The 22816-nt window shown below is 41.4% G+C and overlaps 1 protein-coding gene across 19 annotated transcripts in view; it reads right to left on the reverse strand.

The window, feature by feature from the left end:
• SVIL (supervillin) overlaps nucleotides 1-22816 on the reverse strand; it is a 255524-nt gene that overhangs the window by 65565 nt on the left and 167143 nt on the right. For 12 of the 19 annotated variants that reach the window (XM_043480288.1, XM_043480289.1, XM_043480290.1 and 9 more), the window contains 8 exons: nucleotides 19832-20507; nucleotides 7332-7412; nucleotides 4382-5251; nucleotides 3849-4007; nucleotides 3128-3162; nucleotides 2404-2465; nucleotides 2000-2139; nucleotides 584-679 (listed from right to left, as the gene is read on the reverse strand). In XM_043480288.1, the coding sequence (XP_043336223.1) occupies nucleotides 584-679; nucleotides 2000-2139; nucleotides 2404-2465; nucleotides 3128-3162; nucleotides 3849-4007; nucleotides 4382-5251; nucleotides 7332-7412; nucleotides 19832-20507 (2119 nt within the window). The remainder of the gene's footprint in view (nucleotides 1-583; nucleotides 680-1999; nucleotides 2140-2403; nucleotides 2466-3127; nucleotides 3163-3848; nucleotides 4008-4381; nucleotides 5252-7331; nucleotides 7413-19831; nucleotides 20508-22816) is intronic. The other 7 variants (XM_043480298.1, XM_043480296.1, XM_043480299.1 and 4 more) reach the window with 5 other exon arrangements.

The following is a 22816-nucleotide window of genomic DNA, read 5'->3' on the forward strand; positions in this document are numbered from 1 at the left end:
CTTTGTATTTTGGCCTGTAACAGTGAAATAGAGGGGATATTTACCTGCATTAAGGATATCACTTTAAAACACCACAACTTAAAACATAATGGTAAAGCATCTAAGTTCAGACACTAGAAATTGTTATTGTCTGGATCCTCAAATATAACGGCATTATCTATCCATTAGAAAACAGGTAAGGTTGTTCTTAAGCATGTATCCATGTCTAGAAGTGTTTAAGTATGTTAAGACTTTCAACATTCAGGTTAATGTCCTATTTTTCTGTTAATCTTTATTAAATGCTATTATTTCAGATGAAAAATGAAATTTTTTAGGGATGACCAGGGTTATGTAAAACAGAAACAAAACAAATGGATGAGTGGGTTAGTTGGGGTTGAGTTCCAGGACAGAGAGAAAGCAGGTGGATGAAATGCCGGCATATGCAGGCCTACGTGAAGTCCCCCGGTGTGAGACGGCAAGATGCCACACGCTTCGCTGGGACAACTCCTTGCGCTGACTCGTTTGTCAGACAAAGGACAGACATTCAAGATGGGAAGATGCACCTCTGCTCTCAGTGCGACATGCAGCAACTTCTGTCCAGTACCTGGCAGGCTGCACGGGACTCTTAGCTACAGTGGGGCTAGGATGTCTTGTCATTACAGGGTGGGTGGCCACTGAGCACGAAGCGGGGGTAGGTTCACTTTAAAAGCAATTGCCAAAGGTGGAACATTCATAAGGAGAGAGAAGAAAAGAAGCATTAAGGAGAGTGTAGTTTTCAATTCAGAAACATTACGTCAAAACATACTGGAACAAAATTGTTCGCTTGTTTCTCTAGGAAAATCATAAAAGAACTTGAAAAGCAATTACAAACCAAGGAAATAAGAGACAGAGACGACCCAAAGTCAGTGGAACAGGAACAGATTTTTTCGAGCTTGGAAAGGATTTAGAATATTTAGAATAAATGCCCCAGTTTAAAAAAAAAAATTAAAAAGAAGCTAATATTAACCACCAGCAAAGCAGTAGATTATGTCTCTGTTTTACAAAGTTGTCCTAAGCTCTTTTTTAGAAAAATCATGGTCCTCATATCATCTATAAGCACATTAAAGTACATTCAGAGAGTCTGACAAGTGGATAATTTTTGCTTATATTTACTGTTTTGCTCCTAGGGTTAGTTGTTTCTTATTTTACAATAACCAAATATTAATTTTTTTTTGATTTGCCGAGAGTTCCCAGTGAATATAAGATGTACTTATCCACAAACAGGAAGTTCAGGTGGCTGAGTTAACAACAGCTTCTCATGTGGGTTGTTGATGGTCTAAATGATATGAACTTCATTTTTTTCAGGAAGGGTGTGTGCATGTGTGTGTCCAGCAGGAGAAACTATTTTTAAAAAAACTAATAAAAGTTTTCACTTAATGGAAGCAATGATCCCTGGATGAATTTACTTTGGGAAATTCATACTGAACTCATGGGAATGCACTGCTGAAAACATACTTCCCACTGTTTGGAGACTTCCACTGAATTAAAAAAAAAAGAGAAGTCATGATAATTTAAAAACCAAGAGAATCTTTCTGTATCTTTAGTCTGTTTTGAGATACAGACTAAAATATTTATGGAGAAAATGATATATGGGGTTTGCTTGAAAATACTACAGCAGGAAACAGGTAGAGCGAGATGAGATGGGCTTGGGGTTTTTGGCTCTTGGGATTGGGTGATGGACATGGGCGCTCAGGACATTAACCCATCTACTCTCGTATTTTAAATTTTCCATTGTAAAGGGATTAAAAAAGAAACCAGGCAAAAAAAATAAAAAGAAAATTCCCCTTCATGTTCTTCTAGGAGACATACAATAGGTAACACACCCCTTTTACAAGGTTCATGGACACCAGACACCCAAACTCCTACTTTTTGGTGGCTTCTAACTGAACCCTCTTCTGATCACCTCATTTTAAAAGTCTTTACATTTCTCTTTACAAAGAAGGCCTTCCAGCCAAGGCCCAGAGGCCCCAGGGGGACTTACGTGGCTGCAATGACCACCTCTTCGGTGGTGACGGGCTGCGTGTGGGACCGGTCCTGTAGGCGCCGCAGCCTCTGCTCCACAGCTGCGTTGCGGGAGCGGCGCTTCGGGACGCTCTTCTCATCAAACGACTTCTCCATCTCCTAAGATGAGAAACAGTGTGGAAGCCTGGACAACTGGAGGAAAGGGAGCTGGGGCGGCAGAATGTGGCTACTCTGCAGACACTGCAGGGTCTAAGGAGGCCCCCCGCCCTGCCTCCCACCCCCCCAGGAGGCAGCACCGTCAGCAGCAGCAGGTACACCAGCCACATCGGAGGAGAGATCACACAGGAGCCCAGGGCCAGAGCGGCCGTGGGACCGCCTGCAGGAGGCGATGGCTTACTCTGATGACCCTTCAGCACGTCTTACCCTGAAGAGCAGCCTCTTCGCAGCAACGCTCAGCTTCGCTCGCTCATCGACCTTTTCTTCATCTGTGAAGAGTCACAAATAAAGACTGAACATCATTAGAAAATGTAGGGAAAGTCTCTGAAAAGTTTTCCAAGGCGGACTTGGAAATCTTCTGAATAAAAGAATCAATATCCTAAAGGGGATCGTCCCAATCCAGGGATTGAACCCAGGTCTCCCGCATTGCAGGCAGATTCTTTATGGTCTAAGCCACCAGGGAAGCCCAAAAATAACAAGAGGCAATATTTTCCTCTGGGTGAGGAAGGCTATTCTTCCGCTCAGTGAAAAGGTACTAATTCCCATTGCAATTCACCAAACAAAATTCTTGTCCAGGCAATAATTTTCTACTATTATATTTGACTTAAGAATAGATATTATGGAATTAAGAAGAGATTTTAAGGAAGGAATTCCTCTTCTTTATTATTAAATAGTAACAAGAAAGTAATAAGAAAAACCTGCTTCTTTGATTGAAATCAATTGTTTTAATATGGTTAATATCATGGCTCTCTCTTTCAAAACCAAAGGAAAGTTCTTGTGAAAACCTCAATAGGTTTTATTATGTTCACAGGAAGAAAACCTGCTGAAAAGAAAGTAATTGTTCCATAATCTCATTCTTTTCAAAAGCAAAAATCTTATTATCTAAATCTAATCTGGGATGAGATGATTAAGAAGAAAAAGGAATACTTGCCCTCGGCAGCTGGCATTTCTGAATTTGAAGTTGACCTAGGAAAGACATGAGTGAAAAAACAATAACAAACAATTAGCTGGTTGGAGTGGAAGATCCAAGGATCACATTAAAAGTGAAAATAAAAATTCAATTAAAGCCTCTCAAAGAACATCCTCCTGGTAGCAACTCTAGTTGTGACTACGCATGGGCAACTATTACAGACACTGTGGGGTATGTGTGCACACAGCCCGGCCAGGTGCTTCACCTTGTGGAGACAAACCAGGCCAAGTAGGACCTATTAAACACAACTGACAATCATCTTTTAGACAAACGCTTTCCTTTCTCTGTGTTAGCATATGATAAAAACTCACTCACATACAACATGCAGATAGACATTGATAAACTGAATATGAGCCCCCTTAGTTATTTTCACCATAAAATCTAGTGGACAATCTGGATTCTAACTTAAGGGCATAAAAATTTAAAAACATTAAATGTTTAATGTTTCTCATTTCTTACCATCTGAATGCAATTTAAAACTGTATGCTGATATTGGCATCATGGTCAACATTCTTTAGACACATTTATACCAGCCAAACAAACATCCCTTATAGCTTGGATGGAAGAATTATGGAGTCATCACATCCCATTGAAATAGCATCAGAACCATCCTTGGGGTAGAAATTTTCGTAGGATTTCTTATAAGTTCCTAGACCAGGGTACTTGACAGACACATGCCTACCTATCCGATTCCTTTCGTTCTGCCGAGGTTATGGGTTGAGTTCTAAATCTCTCGGAAGTCTTTCTATTTTCACCAGGAGAAAAATAGCGCCTCGGTTTCCGGGACCCTCTCTCCCGTTCCACACCAGGGCCTTCGCTTGACCCCTCAACCCGAGAATGGCTTTTAGAGTTGGTGGGGAGAAGGGACACAGAAGGGACACAGAGAGAGGGAAGAAAGCAAAGGTTTATGTACCCTGGTGAGTCAAGGCACAGACAGTGCAAATCCCACCACATGCCTCTACCATGCATGTCGGGAGGAGGAACATTCCAGAGACCCGATACTCTAGAGGCACCTCCCACCGCCCCACCCCAGCCCCGTTAGTAGGCACAAGCAGAATGGTAGTCGTGGAGCCATGTTCTGGATGGTCTGCCCTATACACACTGGTGAGCTAAGCTGGTAAGACTCAAGTCAGGATGCCACACAAGTCGGAAGGTGAATAACTCTGCCAAGGACGTGCAAGTGACACATCGGGGGGACACGTGGACATCACCTACAGCTCAGGTTTCCTGCTGGCCCTGGCTGACTCCAGGAACGCATTGCGGAGCTGGGCGACTGAGACCTTCGTGTCCAGCAGGCCCAGTTCCAACTCGGCCTTGGACGTCTGTGACTCGGCATCTCGCTTGGAAGCCGGGGCCTTGGCCTTCAGAGCCTGGAGCTGCGGGGGGCCCGTGTAGTCGGACAGGGAACGGGTGAGGACCCTGTGTTTCCGCGTGGGTGCCTCCTTCCTGTGACCTTGGGACGCTGCCTCGCTCTGAACGTACATGACCATCTCGCTCCTGCCCATCCTCTCGGTGGGCTGCCGCTGAGCCGTAGGCGGGCGAGCCAGGCTTTCTGATTCCTTCTGAGGTTCCGTGGTAACTATGCCAACAGCGGGCTGACTCAAATCCCCGGTTCCAGGGGGGGCTTCCTGGCTTCTCCCAGACCCAGGATCCTCCAAAACCGCAAGGGTCTTCCTGCTTTTCTCCAGAGCATCAGAGAAGAGCACATCTTCTGCTTTGGATTCGCAAATATGGAGAACTGGGGTGTCTCTTCTTTCACCTTCTAGAACCTTTGATGGAGGAGGCTTTGTGACAGTCTGGGGGGCTGGGCCCGCCCAGCTGCCCTCGGAGACGCTTTCTGGGGTGTCTGAGGTCACCAGCGTGATGGTGTGGACGGGCTCTGCTGGCTGGACGTAGCCACGGATGGGCTGTCTTGCAGAGCTGGCCACCTTGCCCGAGACCCTATCGAAGGCCGAGTTCTCTGACTGAAAGGCCAGGTAATGGCCTGGCGCCGTCTGGTGTCTCCTCTGAGTTAAGGACTCGGAGGCAAGTTCAGGACTGCTGCGAGCGCTCTCCTCTCGCACCAATTTTTCTCTAACTTTAACTCTTTAAGAAAGAAAAAGGATTTAAGTTGCCAAGTGCCTTAAGGGCTCTGGGGGAAGAGAGCATGTGTGTGCAGACCGGGGATGCCTGGAGACTGGATAAGCATCTTGGGGTCCCACTCTCCTTGCCAGAGGAAGGAGTTTGTGTTGAGTTTACAAACTCGTTCTGCTTTCTGTAAAGCTAGGAGGGGCCAGATGCTATCCTGGGAGAGAATGGATGCCTTCCGACTAAACGAATACTCAGAAGCCCAGGGAAATTCATTACTATGCACCGCTGGTATGCACCAGGGTGCACTGAGGCTGGGCTATGAGTGGGTAAGCTTTCCACATGGACAGGCCCAGTCTGTGGACTGGGGTGGAGGTGGTTTCCAGGCATATATAAGCCTAAAGACCAAATGTAATTGTCTCCTATAAATGTCATAGCATTCATGATGACGGTTATTTTTTTATTGAGCTCAAGATACAGCAAACGATTACCCCTTTTCAAGCATTTAAGAGTCACAAATTTTTCCATGCCATGCAGACAACATTCATTCATTCATTCATTCAGAAAACACATGACCAGTTAAGACATCATCACTTCCAGCAACTCCAGCGCTAAGAGAGATGTCAGGAAAAAAAAAGATTTTTGTTGAAAGAATGCACTGAACATGTTCTTCCCACTGGAATGGTCATTAGGCCCTCAGTTAAAAACTAATCCAAAAAGGGAGGGCTCTGCTATTTAAATAGCTGAGAGCAAAACTGAAATCCACTGGAAAAGCTACCAACCTTATTACTGTGGAAGCAAAGTAGCCAAGACCTCTGACTGAGGGGCCCAGGAGACCTCTTTTCAAAGCTTCAGTCAGCCAGTTTGAGCTGTGTGGTCTCAGATAACCTAACTGCCTCAGCTGCTTCATCTTTCAAATGGAAATAATAGTAACAAGATGTAATGTGATGCTTGCAAAGTATGCAGTTTAGCGCTTAGCAAAGGGTAAACATTCAATAGTGCAAACTAGTTGTTTTTACTTTTTTTTTTTTTTTAATACCACACAGTGAGGAAGGACAAACTACTCAAACTGCTTATGAATGGACTGTGGACTAGGGATAATCTTTAAAAATAAAGGATGCTTTTGAAGTGAGAGAAGTGATTTCTTGGGGAATGGGAAACCTTTATTTGCTTAAGATTAGTCAGCAAAAATAATTGCTTGTGATATTCACTTTCTAGAAGGGAATTTTTCCTTAGATGACAAAGGCATCCTGCTAAATTTGATATAAACACCTACGTGTCTTTCAACATAAGATGCAGGATATGTGTATTTCATTAAAGAAAAGTCAAAGACACACATAAAAGGCAGTTACTGTGAACCATTCAGGGGGAAGAGAAAAGCATTCTGAGTTGTTATTTTTCCCAGAGACTAGCGACTGTTGGAGGTTTTCATATTTATAAGCTTTGTTAATTTGTTCAAGTTCTCCTGTGGAATGTGTCCTTGTCATCGGAGACAATCTGAATGTTGTCCTCAGCCAAGAACAAAGTGACTGTTAGAAACTCGATATATGGGTGCTTTGTCCTGCCAATGACTTACTCATTCTTACTCCGTCTCTCCCTGCCCCCAACCTTAAAAATGAAATGAGACGGGGTTTGTCTGCTTTGAAATCCAGATGCCCTATACGTAGCTGTGGAAGTTGACAACTGGTTGAGAGACAGGCAACACGGAAAGGAGGAGGCTGGAAGGCCAGGACAGGGGAGCTGATGATAAGATGGGACCCTGGGTGGTTAGCCTGGCTCAAGGGACCAGTCGAGAGATGCTGGTTATGTGCTCACTACCGCTCCCTCCTGGGAGCATGTGAATGGTGAGAAAGGACAAAAGCCAGAAGTGGAGTCAAAAGATTTTCCAGAAGAGAAGCAAAGGGGAACAGTATGAGCAGCCATTAGGGCAGTAGAAGGAGCAAAAGGAATGATTAGAAAGCAACTTCCAGCAGCCCCCTTTTGAACATGTTATTTTCAAAAGCCCTGCCACCAAAAAGAGGGCAAAGGCAAGTTAGTTTCAGTTACGTGCAGGACAGGGACACACTCACTAAACACAAGCTGACAGCTTGGGAGATACCTGGATGGCCAGTTGATAAGTGAAGGTGTGTCCCCTTCGGAATCTTTCTGGAGAAACCACTCATGTTTGGGTTTCCCGGTACTATTTTGTACAAAAAAAACAAAACTTCAGGTAAAGCCTATGAAAACGTCAACACATATACAGACTTCATTATTATCATTTAAAACCCTCAAGGCTGACTTTTCTTAAGTAAGGAATAATGCTGGCTTTTGAAAACGTCTGAGCATGCTTTGCCATGGGGTTTCTATTCGGTGCCTGGAATGTCCAAGACATTCATTTATTACTGATATCAAGATAGAACAAATATATCTGAAGTCACCAAATAAAGTGTTTTGTGGGATCATTTGGAAATATCAGGAGTCTGCTACAGTCACATTCTGCCTATAAATGCCAGACAATTCTCTTGTAAGAGGTTGAATTAAAAATATAAATTATCATCTGTAAGTTCTGTAAAGGTACACTGGTAAATAGCCAAATGTAAAAATAGTGTCCGTGTAAAACAATACATATGAAATAAGGGCAATGAATAAAAAGAAATTCCATAAGGCCATATCTTTAATTGCTAGTCTACATTTTTCTTTTATATTTATCACTGAATAATGCAACCGACAGTTACCAAATACTAATGTAAGTCCATTGATAAATGCTTATTGAGTTCTGACTATGTAGAGAGCACTGAGCTGGGGCCTGAGAAGTAGCCAAGGAAAATCAGGCATCACGCCAGCCATCAAAAAACCAACATTGTGCTGGGCAAGATAACATAGGATTGACACATTCATTCTTCAACACGCAATCACATATAATGCAAGGCTGAATATGAGAAAGTCATAATGCCAAGTTGAAGATATGTTACCAAAAAATCAGTGGCAAGGAAAATCTTGCCATCACTATGTAAAGCAAGACAAAGGAGGACTACCCAAATCATTGACCTGCATGCTCTTACAAAACAGAAAAAAAGCATGGGAACTCTACATGCTAGTTAAAATGTTTACCAGCTCAAAATCTCACCAGCCTACCTTGTAAGAGTCCTTCAATACCAGACCAGAAACACAGATCAAAGACATTTCCAAAAGAACAGAATAATAATTAAAACAAAATTCTCTTCATTTCTAAAAATCATTTTAATTTGGGTTTTGTTTCAAACTCCCAGGCAAATCCTGTTGATCATCACTACTGTGCATTTTGTTGTGACCACTGCAATCTGTCACAATTAGGCATGGATCTCTGTTCTCCAGTCTGTCTATACCCAAATGTATGACCCCACCTTTCTGTCTCTAGTATTATAGCCATTGAGCCCATGGTAAATAAAAAACTCAGATTATGGAAAGACATTTTTATTTCTAGTGATAAAGGATCGAATTTCTCAGCATTTATTTAAACATAGGAATAGTTCTGCATATTGTCTGAAGTTTAGAAAGGAGGCAATCAATATAGCTTGGGATAGAGACAGCACAGTGGATATTTGCTTTTGAAAATCATCAGTTAATAACTCATATGCCTACCTCACAGTTATTTTAAGGCCCAGATGTTTTTTGTACAATAGAATGTATTGCAAACTGTGACATATGCCATACAACTTTCTGAATATAATCTTCATTAATCAGAATAAAACTCGGTTAATAGTACCCTAAAAAATTATAAGGCCAGTTATAAGATAAACAGGTTCTAGGGATGTAACATATGACATGGCAAATACAACTAACAGTGCTGTATGATATATATGAGGGCTTCCCTGGTAGCTCAGACGGTAAAGCGTCTGCCTACCATGCGGGAGACCTGGGTTTGATCCCCGGGTCAGGAAGATCCCCTGGAGAAGGAAATGGCAACCCACTCCAGTATTCTTGCCTGGAAAATCCCATGGACTGAGGATCCTGGTAGGCTACAGTCCATGGGGTCGCAAAGAGTCGGACACAACTGAGCGACTTCACTCACTCATGATATATATGAAAGTTGTTAAAAGAGTAAATCCTAAGAGTTCTCATCACAAGCAAAAAAAATCTTTTTCTATATCTTTGATTTTGTATCTATACAAAATGATAGCTATTCACTAAACTCTTTCTCCCTGGACCCGTCCACCCCCGTAGCTGCATGGCTGGCTGCCTCTCATTACATAAGTCTCTGTTCAACTACTATTAGAGACACTTTCCTAACCATTTCATATCAAATAGCAACCTCAATCTCTTAAGTTTTTTCTCTTTTTCTTGAAGTATAGATGATTTATCATATTGGATTAATTTCTGCTGTACGGCAAAGTGACTCAGTTATACACACATGTATTTTCATATTCTTTTCCATTATAGTTTATCATGGGACATTGAATATAGTTCCCTGTGCTATCCAGTAAGACCTGGCTGTTTGCTCATTCTCGACATATAGTAGTTGGTATCTGTTAACTCCAAGCTCCTGGTTCTTCTCTTCCCTTCCTCCTCTCCCTTGGCAACCACAAGTCTGTTCTCCATGTCTGTGCCAATCTCTTCTGTTTGATTAGAAGCATGCCTTGGGTCCTAAAATGATGAAGGACAGCACTGGGACTTCCCTGGTGGTCCAGTGGTGAAGAATCAGCCTTGCAATGCAAGGAACTAAGATCCCATATGCCATGGAGCAACTAAACCCATGTGCCCTAACTGCTGAGCCTGTGTGCTCTGGGGCCCTCACGACACAACTAGAGAGTCCCTGTGCTGCAAAAGAAAGATTCTGAATGAGGCAATGAAGATACCAAGTGCCACAACTCAGACCTGACACACCCGCAAAAAAAAAAAAAAAATGTGCAGCACTGATCTGGCAAATTCATGGGCACCCAGAAGTGTGGAACATAGTGGAAGTTAGGGACCCAGCTTCCCACCATGGAACCCCGCAGGGTGCCCAAGAGAGGCCCAGACTCAGATGAAAAGATACATCATTTCATGAAAGTACAAAATGTATTTCCGGGGCCCAGCAGGTACTGTTTTTTAAAGATGTAGTAACAATAGGTGAGCATTTTAAAAGATGAAAAAAATAAAGAGATCACATCTGGATAGTGGCAATGAAACCCTGGGTTCTTTCGTATTCTTTAAATCTTGCATGGATAATGTTGTTTTATGTCCCTTAACATTATGCTTAACTATTTTTAATAATTAAGACTTGGTTAAAAAATTAACAGTGGGAAGGATTAGTTTCACATGAACATAATGAGTTCAATAGATGATACTACCAGCCTATGAGAGCTAAGTGAGGCCCTTGCAAAGTCAAGAATCAACGTTGGTGGCCAGAGATACAGCAGTGATGGAAACCTTTTCTCTCTTGACAGGGGGAATGATTATACATTTCCCCAAACTCACTGGCCTGTGTCCTTAAAATACTATGTGCATCTTGATGTAAATTATATTTCAATTTAAACATATATCACTGCTGGGACAGAGACTAGACTTGTGGTTGCCAACAGGGACGTGGGGGAGGGAGGGATTGGGAGTTTGGCATCAGCAAAAGCAAACTATTATATATAGAGAGTGGATAAACAACAAGGTCCTACTATACAGCACAGTGAACTATATTCAATATCCTGAGATAAACCATAATGAAAGAGAATAAGAAGAAGAATGTGTATACATATATATGTGTGTGTGTGTGTGTGTATAACTAAATCACTGTTATACAGCAGAAATTAACACAACATTATAAATCAACTCTACTTCAATAAAATTTTTTAAGAAGCCTCACTGTTGGATCATGGAGTGAAGACTTCCTGAGTAATCAAAAGGTAGAAACAGAGTCTTTTGGGGTCAGGAGCAAGATAAACATGTGAGATAACCACTTTCTCCCAGTTTCCCTCAGGGCTAATCTCAGCTCAGAAGGCCTAAATGCTGCAAGGTTGGCTGAAAAAGAGTGAAAGGTATGTGCAGATGGACTGGAGGGTCAGAGGGAGCGGCTGAGTCTGAGGAAGGGACTGGCGGGATCTTCCAAGGGGATCACGCTTCCCCTTTCCAGATGGATATGGGTTTCCATGTCTCCTACTTGACTTCTAAAAAAGTAACCAAAGTAAGGTAGGAACTCGACTGCCTTGGTTATGGGACCAGCCTAGAATCAGCCTTTCGGGGCTTCAGACTGAGTTCCAAGACCGCCAGAGAAGTCAGTGACTCTTTGGTTCATGTTTCACAATCCCCACTCACAGCTGAATGGTATTTACAAGCACATGGACTCAAGACCATGTAGGATTCCAAGCCCAGACAAAGTGGAAAGAGCCCTGAAGTATAAACAAGGGCTGCTCCAAGCATACTCTGCTGATTGGGGTCACTGGTCCACAGTGAGATAAAAGGCTTGGACCAGAATGTAAATGATGGTCTCTGAGCCTGCTGTGTAGTTCAGTGATCCCTTCTTCCCATCACAACTTTCTTGAGGAAGGAAATGACCCATGGCCTACATTCCTTGCAAATCCCTTATACCTTGGGGGCTGATCCAGAGTTTGCAGAGTGGCTATTTCAAGCAGCACTGCTATCGTTTCTTGACACTTCATGAAGACATGGAAAACAGCAGAACATTCACTCAGAAATAACTGATGGAGCCCCTTGGTATGTGTTAGATGCTGGGAAGGAGCTGGGAAAATGACTGAGATGTGTCTATTCTTCCTGCAAGACTTCTACAAAAGTAATGCTATCACTGAGATCATCCTTACCAATCTTATGGATTGGCTTAATATCAGATTCATCGCGCCATATTTGGGGAAATCCTGACAAAACTGCTAACATCCTTATCTGGGTGTGTCAGCTTTGATGTAGGATACTGGTCATCTAGATGTCCCTCTTCCTGAGACATGAAGCACACGGGAAGCTGCATTTGTGAGACACCTCATTTGGTACATGAGGTCCTTCTTCCCTTTCCCCCTTTCGGCAGAAACATCATCAACTAGAAGTCAAACAGATATACTTAGGGCTCCCTGTGGCAAGTCAAGTTTCAGCTTTATAACCATACTGGGAAAAGGACAATCTGATAAAGAGAAGAACAGACTGGTTTGGGAGTCCAGCAGCACAGAATGTATAAGAGATTCCAAAAATGACTCTGGTTTCTATTAAGACAGGAAGAAGGTTATACAAACTTGGTTATACAAAGGGCAGGTGTGAAGGTGGACTCTCTGGAAGTATTCTCGTTGGTCAACAGCTCAGTGAGAATGAGACCCCCAGATGTGACCTGACCACTGTCGAACACAAGCGGACCAGTGCTACCTGTGTTGTTGACAATTCACATTCATTAATGTCCTCTAAGATTGGACTGGCCATCTTGGCAGTCACATAAAGAACTTACTGTCAACTAAAATTCCTAGGTCTGCTTCACATGAACTGCTAGTAAATCAAGTTTCTCCAATCCTGAATTTATACACTGATTTTTTTTTTTTCCCCTTCTAAATACAGGACTTTCTTAAATTTCATCTTGTTAGTTTCCTACCATTATTCTAGGTACAGGTGCTCTTTCGCCTCCATGCTCCTGTAGTCTCTTCCTTCTTTCTCTCCCCCATCCCCTCTAATCTCTTCCCTCTCCCCCGCTTTTTTTTCCTATCATCAAATGTACTTACAATCCCTCCTCCAGAAATTGGTATCTCCCAGATCACCTAATGAAATGCCAAACAGGACCAAGTTAAGAACCAATGCCAATATGGAACCAGAGACTTCATCACCTCATGTGTAGGTAACTGCATTCACCTCTTTAGTGGCCTCCCTGACTGGAATGAATTCTCCTTCAGCCGAATCCCCCACACTCCTCCAGAGTATTCTTTCTAAAGTACATACTTCTAAAGCATCCTTGTTTTCAAATCCTTTGGGCATTTCCCATTGTACCGTCCACCAGGAGAAGGCCAAATTCCTTGTCATAAGTTGCCCCATAGGTGGTCCCCACCTGACTATCTCAACTTGTCCCATCCCCTTCCTTCTAGGTCACCTGGAGCAGCCACCTCTCCATGTCTAGCAAACTCACCACATCCTTAAGGACTTAGTTCAACCACGACCACTTCTCCAAGGAGGAAGGATGAACAACTTATCTTGGTATTCCCATGGCACCCAACCTCGGGCTCTATAATCTTATTTACCCCACTGTGTTGTGGTTAACTCACACAATTAGAAAAAAAAAATGACATGCCTACCCAGAAGCACAGTGCCTGGCACAAGATAGCTTTCTTGAATGAATAGCTAAACTACTTCAGAGCTGAAATTAACCCATAAATCAAGACCTCTGAGGTATGGGTGGATGGACAGATACCTACTGAGTTTGAGTTTCCCCCCGCCCTGACTACAAGTTTTCATTTTGTTTATGGGGATGAGGTTTTTAAATACCTTATGTAAATCCACATAAACGTTTTCTACAATATCCCTAATCTCATATCCTAAAGTTTCTAGCCTTCAAAGGGCAAAAACAGCTACTTCTTTTTTCTACTATGATGGAAAATAGAACTGACATTAATAACAAGAGCAACGTGTCATGGAAAGAACTCTGATGGATTCAGAGACCTTGAATGACTGACCGGATCATGGACTCAGCTATATGGTCCTAATCCAGTTACTTAAAGTCTTTCATCTTCAGGGCTTTTCATGTATAAAATAGAGTTTTAAACTAAATAATCTCCCAGGTTATTTCTGGTTTTAAGAATTTAACATTCTTTAACACAGTATCTATTCTGTGGGGTCCTGGGGTGAGCCAGCTCTCTATTGGGCAGTGGCTACCTCCCCAGAAGAGGGCTATAGGGTTACCTGTGAAAGAGATGGTGACCTTGAGTATAAGAGAACTTTTTTTTTTTTTATGATGTGGCAATTGGAGAATTATATCACCAAGAAATAAGAACTCGCCCTAAGTTGTCATGGAAAGGAGTTGCTCCAGGTTTGCATCCCTAAGTATCTAATAAAATGACATGCTTTGACTCCTCATAACCCCTAAGAGTTAATGGACAAAAAAGTGATTCCTGCCACCAAAATGAAGTCAAATCCAGCACAGTAAAATTGGTTTCACCCTGTGGGTGTCTAGTTCTAATTATATAACAGCCCCTAATTATAAAACATGATTCAGTTTAAGAAGAATAGCTATTAACACCAGCATCTCATTCAAATTAACAGTTTACTTGCTGAAAGTTGCTTGTTTGGAAAAACTGCGAATGATTGCTTTGCACATTCACACGGGTGTATGAATGTGCAAAGCCACAAGCACCCAGGCAAAATATTGTATTTTAAAATCTATCAGACATTTGAATTTTTAGGACATACCAGCTAGTATTTTGGGTGACATCATCTTGTTTTGTTCAGTGGATAGAAACGGACACTTGACAGTGAAAACAGGATAAAATGAAAAGAAAAAAAAAAATGGCAATGAGTTAACTGTAGAAACGGCCCAAAGCTAGAAGAACAAGACAAGGGTGATGTCTGGGGAGACAGGAATGAAAGGTGAAAGCAATCCTGTCCAATACAAACACAGACACGTGAGAAGTACCCAGCGGACTCTTTAGAGAGTAGATCCTCAGAGATCTCTGTTCCCATGACATTCTGCCCCAATGTAGACACTGTGTTAGGAAATTTCCTGCCGTGGCAGAGACAGAAGCTGACCCAGGAATGCCAATGGTCAAGAGGCAGTTGTCTCACTCAGCATCTCTCCAATTAACTAAAACGAGCTCCAGGCTCTGGAGACGATTTTTTGTGCATCTCTCACTGGGAGAGATGCACAAAAATGATCAGAAATAAAGGATAAAAACTCTTAATTTGAGAAGCTATGTGCACCCTAATGTTCATAGCAGCACTATTCACTATAGTCAAGACATGGAAACAGCCTAAGTGTCCATCAACAGATGATGGATAAAGAAGATGTGATGTGTACATACACAACGGAATATTCCTCAACCATAAAAAAGAATGAAATATCACCATTTGCAGCAACATGGATGGACCTAGAGAGATTATAATACTAAGTAAAGTACATCATAAAGACAAATACCATAAGGCACCACTTAAATGAGGAATATAAAATACGACACAAATAAACATATCTATGAAACAGGAAGAGACTCACAGACATAGAGAACACACTTGTGGTTGTCAAGGGGGAAAGGTGGGGGAGAGATGGACTGGGAGTTTGGGATTAGCAGATGCAGATGATTATATACAGAATGGATAAACATCAAGGTCCTACAGTATAGCACAGGGAACTAGTCAATATTCTTGAAAAACCATAATGGAAAAGAACATGAAAAAGACTTTAGTGTACAGCAGAAATTAACTATGCTTCAATAAAATTAAAAAAACCAAACTGTTTGTTTATTTTGGCTGCAGCACACGGCTTATGGGCTCTTAGTTCCCTGACCAGGGATTGAACCCCTGCTCCTGACAGTGAAAGAACAGAATCCTAACCATTGAACCATCAGGGAATTCCCAAAACAAAACAGTTTTGAATTAAAACAGAAAAAGAAAAAAGAAAGGGCAAGACTGCATCATAATCCTGCTTCCTTCCTGGATGGCCAGAGTCTGCATGTCACAGAGTTGCAGAAATGGTTCATTCTGGAGGGGGCCCTGGTCTACTGTGCGGCCAGGCACAGCTCTGAAGAAGCCCCGTTCAAGCCATCATTCACCAATGGCGGCCACCCCCGATCAAAGGTCAGCGCCAGCGCTGCATGAAACCCCCACCATCATTTTCCTGGCCATGAATGATAGTTCGCTAAGTGGGAAAAGGAGTGGTGGGGATCCCAGGAGAGTAATAATAATAATAATAATAATAAAACCCCAGGGGTTCTCTAGAGCAGATCACCACTAGAAAATTAGGTGTGCTTCTCTTCTTTCCAGTTCCTGTAGGGAAATATACATGCTCAGGAGGAGGGCAGGTGTGGGACTTGGGGCGGGGTTTCTGCACTCACAAAATTAACCCAGATGGTACACTTTATTGTTTGTGACATTAAGGGATGCACCAAACAGCAAATTGACAAGAGCTTTGGATTTAAGATTTCTAATGGAGCTCAGACTTAAAATTTTTGAATAATACAAAGGCTCCCAATCCCTTGGAATTTTATTCTAAAATTCACAGTGGCCAAATTAACAAAGAATGGTTCATTTCAGTTACACCATCTACTTGGAAAACACAATTCCTGAAATTCCAAATTTACAGGATTTGGTAGGATGAGGGAATGGTGGTTAGCATGTGATTTATTCTCTATTACCACTATAGTAATATATAGAGATAAATATGTAAAAATATAATGTATCTGCTGTCACTATGTATGTTCTTAGTTTGTTATATAACAATATTTTCATCTGAACTCCTGGACAACAGGATTTCTGAACTAAAGATTCTGTTACAATCATACATACACACATATATATAACACACATACATACACATCTTCTCTATCATATAAATGAATCATTGTGAAACTGAAAGTCGCTCAGTCGTGTCCGACTCTATTGAGACCCCATGGACTGTACAGTCCATGGAATTCTCTAGGCCAGAATACCAGAGTGGGTAGCCTTTCCCTTCTCCAGGGGATCTTTCCAACCCAGGGATCAAACCCAGGTCTCCTGCATTACAGGCAGATTCTTTACCAGCTGAGCCACAAAGGAAACCCAAGAATACTGGAGTGGGTAGCCTATTCCTTCTCCAGGGGATCTTCCTGACCCAGGAATCAAACTGGAGTCTCCTGCATTGCAGGTGGATTCTTTACCAACTGAGCTATTAAAATAAACTTATCACTTGGCTAAATATTGCCCTAAAAACTGTTATTAACCTTATAATGCTTAAAAACAGTATGGTACAAGTATAAGAACTAATGATTATTCTGTTTGTACATATATTTGCATTGGCATATATGAGAACATATAAAAAACTATGCATTCAATATCTGGCTCACATTTGAATTTTTAGGACACTGTGTGAAGTCTTTGGGTGTTATTTTCATGAGTGATGTATTCCTATTTAATTAATGAAAGAAACAGCAGCCTCTTCCTAGTGAGCACAAGATGAAATGATGGAACAGGAGTGACAATTCAGAGATAAATAATCCTCAAACCGCCTAATTCAGAGATTTACAGGGATGAAACAGTAAAGCATAACAGTAAGAAAAAGATTCCATTTCAGTGATAGGACAAATCCAATATGCTATTCAATTGTTTTGCCATTTGTAGATATTTTTCTGGTCATTTCTTAATCTTCTAAACTTCTCTGTCACATATTTCCAGGTCAGATACCATCTTATTTTCACTTACAGTTACTGAGTCACCAAGAGTTCTTTCTTGTTTTAATTCACAAAGTATTTTTTGTCTCTCTTCTCCCCAAACGGAAGTCAGACAACAATGACTCCCTGACATCTGAATTTCCTGGCTCTAGAGAAAGGACTACCAGCGGAATGTTAATCCACTTAAATTCATCTTTAAACGCTGAACAAATGGAGTCACTGCAGACTAAATCCCAATGCTATTTTAACATCATACCTGTCACACATTACTTTCCTTGCTTTTTAATGTAAACACATCTCTGGTCTTTTCTTTCTCTATAGGAAATGCTTTGTGTTTCTTGGCCGGCAAATTTGTATGTCTTGAGTGGCTTCAAAAAATAAGGCATGTGGTTCCTTGCAAACTCCTTTACAATTTCTTCAGTCTTTTAAGCCTTTCTTCTGTGAAAGAAAGGCACTGTCAAGCAGAGGCGAGGTGTCTAAACACTCCCAGGTAACATGCCTCGTCAAATAACCAGGAGGGGACTTCCCTGGTGGTCCAGTAGTTAAGACTCGCCTGCCATTACAGGGACATAGGTTTGATCCCTGGTCCAGGAAGATTCCACGTGCTGTAGGGTCTGGAGCCTGCGCACCACAGCTGCTGAGCCCACGCGCCCTACTCTGCTCTGCTCTGAGAAGACTGGGCACCTCACCTAAAGAGTAGGTCCACTCTCTGGAACTAGAGAAATCCCACACAGCAGTGAAGACCTAGCGCGGCCAAAAATTTAAAAAAAACAACAAAACCTAGAAGGAAGTGAGCTCTTAAGATTTTAAGTGATATATATTTTTGAATATTGAGATTTTAACTCACACAGAACTATTATATATCCTATCATTTTACCTGGAATATGCTGCACGGTTTTTATTATTATAACGGCTTCAAAAATCTTGTTGAGAACTGATGATATGTGATGTAGATGGTTAACCCAGACACCGTGATGATAAACAGTTTTCACGATATGGCAATCAAAAATTGGATTCCTTGTTATTTTTTAAACCATGTAACCCACACAACTCCAACTTTCTAATTTGTTTAGGTTCCTTTGTCCTGCTCACATAGCTCACTAAGAGTTTGCTTTGACAGAGTATAACTAAACCAAGAACACTGTTTTTACTACGAGATGCAAATTTCCCAAAACAAAAGAATATGAGTATAACACATGTTTCAAAATATGAGACAATAAGTCCCTAAATTTTGAGCAGTTAAGTCTGAAGGATGAACAAAGGCCCTCAAAATACAATCAGTATCCGTACTATTGAATTCTCTTAGAAGCTAACATCTCTAAATATTCTAGTCTAGATGGTCAAGCCAGTAGCAGCCAGTCTCGGAGTCAATACACTTCAATAACTGAAATAGTCTGTTTTAGATGTAAAACTGCCGCGTGAAGATGGCCATATTTACTTTGTCAAACGTGGAATAAACAGCAGTATTTTCCATCATGTTTTCTTTTCCCTAGAATAAATTTGCCTGATCTCAGGTTCTTATCCCCCTCAATTCACCTGCAAAGCTAATGTTTATCTGAACTGAAAAAATACATTTAGGAGTCTGCCTAGACAATTAGCCTAAACCATGAAGTAGGAGATTTATGTCAATTGCATTCTAATTGCTCAGCACACTTTTTAGATTGAAATATCTAAACTGAACTCAAATTTAAACTTAGATATTTAATTGAGAAAGAAACATATATCCTCTTGGGGAATCTGACTTTCTGATTTTATCCATCCTCTGAATTTCCATTCGTTGACTCTGTGACACAGCAATTTCTCCTACTGGTGGATCTTTTCAATGAGGTGCTTTGATACACAGCAGTATCCTTAGCATGCCGATATACTGACGTAACATGTGTTATAGTCATATTCGGTGTATATTGGGCATACTTCACATAACCTAAACTGAGACCCAGTGGAAATTGGTTAGTGGTGTCCTTCCACTTTGTGATTTTAGATGACAGCAACAGAAACAATGGCTCCAAAGTCTTGGGTCTGATCACAGGAAAACGAAGGAAAAGACACTTGTTAAAGGCAGGTGAGAAATAGAAGAAAGATCTTGAAAATGTGTCGCCATGACACCTGTTCAGTTTATTCTTTTAAAAAAGAACATACCAAGAACTAAACTGATAACTTTAAGACTGGGAAGCTTCCTGCTTTGGTAGAACCTGCGTTGACATTGTGAAAATGAAAAAAAAATCATCAATATCATTATTTCTGTAGCTAGCCAAGAACTTTGCAGAGCGCTGAGGACCCCAGATCTCAGACACAGAAGCGGCAGAGGGGATGTAGGTGATGGTGGGTCAACACTTACGTGGCTCGAGCCTCCGCAGGGAGTGGTAGGTCACTGGTGGAGTGGCTTGGGGAGGCCGGCTGCCCAGATGATGGACTGGGCAGGCTGTGCACTGGCTTTGGGGACCTTGGCACTTCACCGAGGGCAGAGTCTCGCCCGGAGAACGAGAAGGAAGAGGAGACCTCCCCTGCAGGGGGCAGGTCTCGGGCCAGCCCGGTGGCACTGGGCTCTTGACCGCGTCTTTGGTTTTCTGCGTTGAGCAGCACCTCTGTGTCGGAAACACCGTCGCTCCGGTGCAGGCCATAGTCCTTGGATTCAGCCACGCAGGGCCTGAGCCCCGAGAGCTCAGTCCTGGAGTAGGACGAGCCGGAGTCTCTGCTGGACTCGGCTGATCGCTCGCTTCTTCCCCCCCTTTTCTCCGCAGCCTCGGGGTCCTTTCTGGACCTGCTGTATCGAGATGGAGTTTCAGAGTCCGCTTCCGGATCCAGGGTGAGCCCATACTTTTCTGCCAGCTGCCGTCTTCTCTCTGCTTTGTACCTGGCGATTCTTTCGGCTTTGGACTCGAGGCTCTGGGTGTCCATGATGCCTGAACTGTAGGGGGAGTCAGCATGGATGCCTGAGGTTTCTGTGCACTGTTTGGACCGAGTCTGCTTTTCTAGTGAAGAATCTGAAGTTTCTTCTTCTTCATTTGATCGACCTACAAGAAGATCATATGCACAGTATTCCGTCAAAGACATGCATTTATTCTACTCTGTTCTGTACACAACACGCTGAGCGGCCAGGCTGTGAAGAACAAGTTTCTCACCTCCTTGGGGCTGCCTACAATGATTTACCTGGGAGGCTGAAGAAGTCTGAGGTCTGCAGGGAAATACATTAAGTGCTGAGATGCTCTGTGCCGCACAAGCCATGTCAGGCCTGGCCTCGGCTTAAAGCTCAGTCTCAGCAGCCTTCACTGCTCCTCAGTCATTTCCCCTTACTCATGTACTTTTCTGCTTTTGAGTTTAATATTTCATGTGTGAGGCCAGAGGATGTGTTCAGAGCCCTCTAGAAAGGATAACAGATATTTGAACTCCTGTAATTTGACAAGTGACAGATTGTGGTTTCTGATAGTAACCATAATAATAACGGGCCATGTCAATATCCGCCAGGTAGCGGTGGTGGTCTTTGTTAACAGAAGTGGTTTTTTCCAACTATACTATGCATGTAGAAAAGGTCTACAATGAAAACACAGGAAAGTTAGCCCCCAAGTCACCAATAATCACTGATCTATAATCATCAGTAATAAATAAATGCATAATTTGCTAAACTTTTCTATATACTCTTTCTAGTCTTAGTGATTTTTTCCTATGTAACTCATATTTTATATAAACTTAATGTTCTACATAAAGCATTTCCCCACTTGCAAATCTTATTTTGAAGATTTTTTTAAGGCTTTATCATATTCTATCTAACAGGCACCCTAGAATCAATTTAAGCAGTCTCATATTTCTAGGCATTTAAGTTGATTCTAACTTTTAATCCATCTTATTTTCTGATTACAACTACAAAAGATAGTTGCGTCAAAGTAGAATTGCTTTATCAGTAGGTACCTTATCTTAAGATACTTGCTAGATTGACAAATTAATTTCTATAGTTTGCATCAACTTACAATGAAACCTGAAATTTATGTTCTCTCACAAACACTGATAATTTTAAAAAAATCACCTTTGAAAATATGAAAAAGAATGTGTATATATGTATAACTGAATCACTTTGCTGTACAGGAGGAATTACCTCAACACTGTAAATCAGCTATATTTCAATAAAAAATACAGATAAGAAAGCATACTTGTAACATATAAAACTATAAATGAGAATATCAAATAATCATATAATTTATTATCTATCTGTATCTGTTGTACTTCATTTTACACCTCTATTTTGGATTTATATAAATACTTCCATATTTCTAAAAATGTTTGTCATGATGTCGTTTCTCCAAAAAATTAAAAATTGCCCTAGATTACCAGGAAAAAGAGGATGCATGCATTTTTCAATTGTTTAGTAGCCATTTTATTATCTTTTTCTCCTCTAGAATATCTTGTCAAGCTTGTTGCTCTATATTCTTTTGATTCATAGTGTCATTTAATCAATTTACGTAAAATTATATAGCTCTTTATTTTTTCATGAATATTTCCAAACTTAACTTTTTGTGAAGTCTGTTGAAGATTGTCTTTGAGGCACAGATGTTCATTATGTAGTCAAATCAATTGACCTGGTCATTGGTGATTTCTACCACTATTTCTGTGTTTTGAAAGTCCATTTCCATTCAACTGGACCTAAATATTCATTTTTGTTTCCATATTTTTAATTCTTCTCTTATAATTAATGATGAGTCACTGAATCTTATTTTTGTGTTGAGTAGGAAGTGACGATGGGACATTGTCTCTCCCCACTGCCATCCCATTTTTCCCAAGACAAGTTTGTTAGATAATGCTTCCTGACTAACGTGATGCTTACATGATCATATGATACATTTTATATACAATAGGATTTATTTATGGCCATATATTTTGGTACTCTGGCTATTCTTGATTCTTCATGTGTGTGATGAGAAAAAAAAAAAATCTGAGTTCTCTAGTTTTCTGGCCATAGAAAACCAGAAACCATAGAGACAAGCAAACTGATCACATTATGAAGGGAGACTAGCAACTCCCTCTGAAGAAGAAACTAGAAGATGATGGCTATTAAAAGCAGTAGCACGGAGCAGCAGAACCTGGGATGCAGACAGGAAGAGCAGCCCCGTATATGCCATCTTCTCCTAAGGTCACGTGGGATATCTGATGCTCATATCGACATCTGAGAAACCACAGAAAAACTAAGTCATGTTTGACATGTTATTTAACAAGAAATAAATATACAATGCATTTTAAATTACACCTATTCAAATAATTTAAAGAGGATATTTGGTGCGTAAACACAGAGTGAGGCCCCTAAGCATCTGAGGTCCACCTTTGCCTGTCAAGC

The sequence above is a fragment of the Cervus canadensis genome, chromosome 10, assembly GCF_019320065.1.
Source record: "Cervus canadensis isolate Bull #8, Minnesota chromosome 10, ASM1932006v1, whole genome shotgun sequence".
In the NCBI taxonomy this organism is placed as follows: Eukaryota; Metazoa; Chordata; class Mammalia; order Artiodactyla; family Cervidae; genus Cervus; species Cervus canadensis.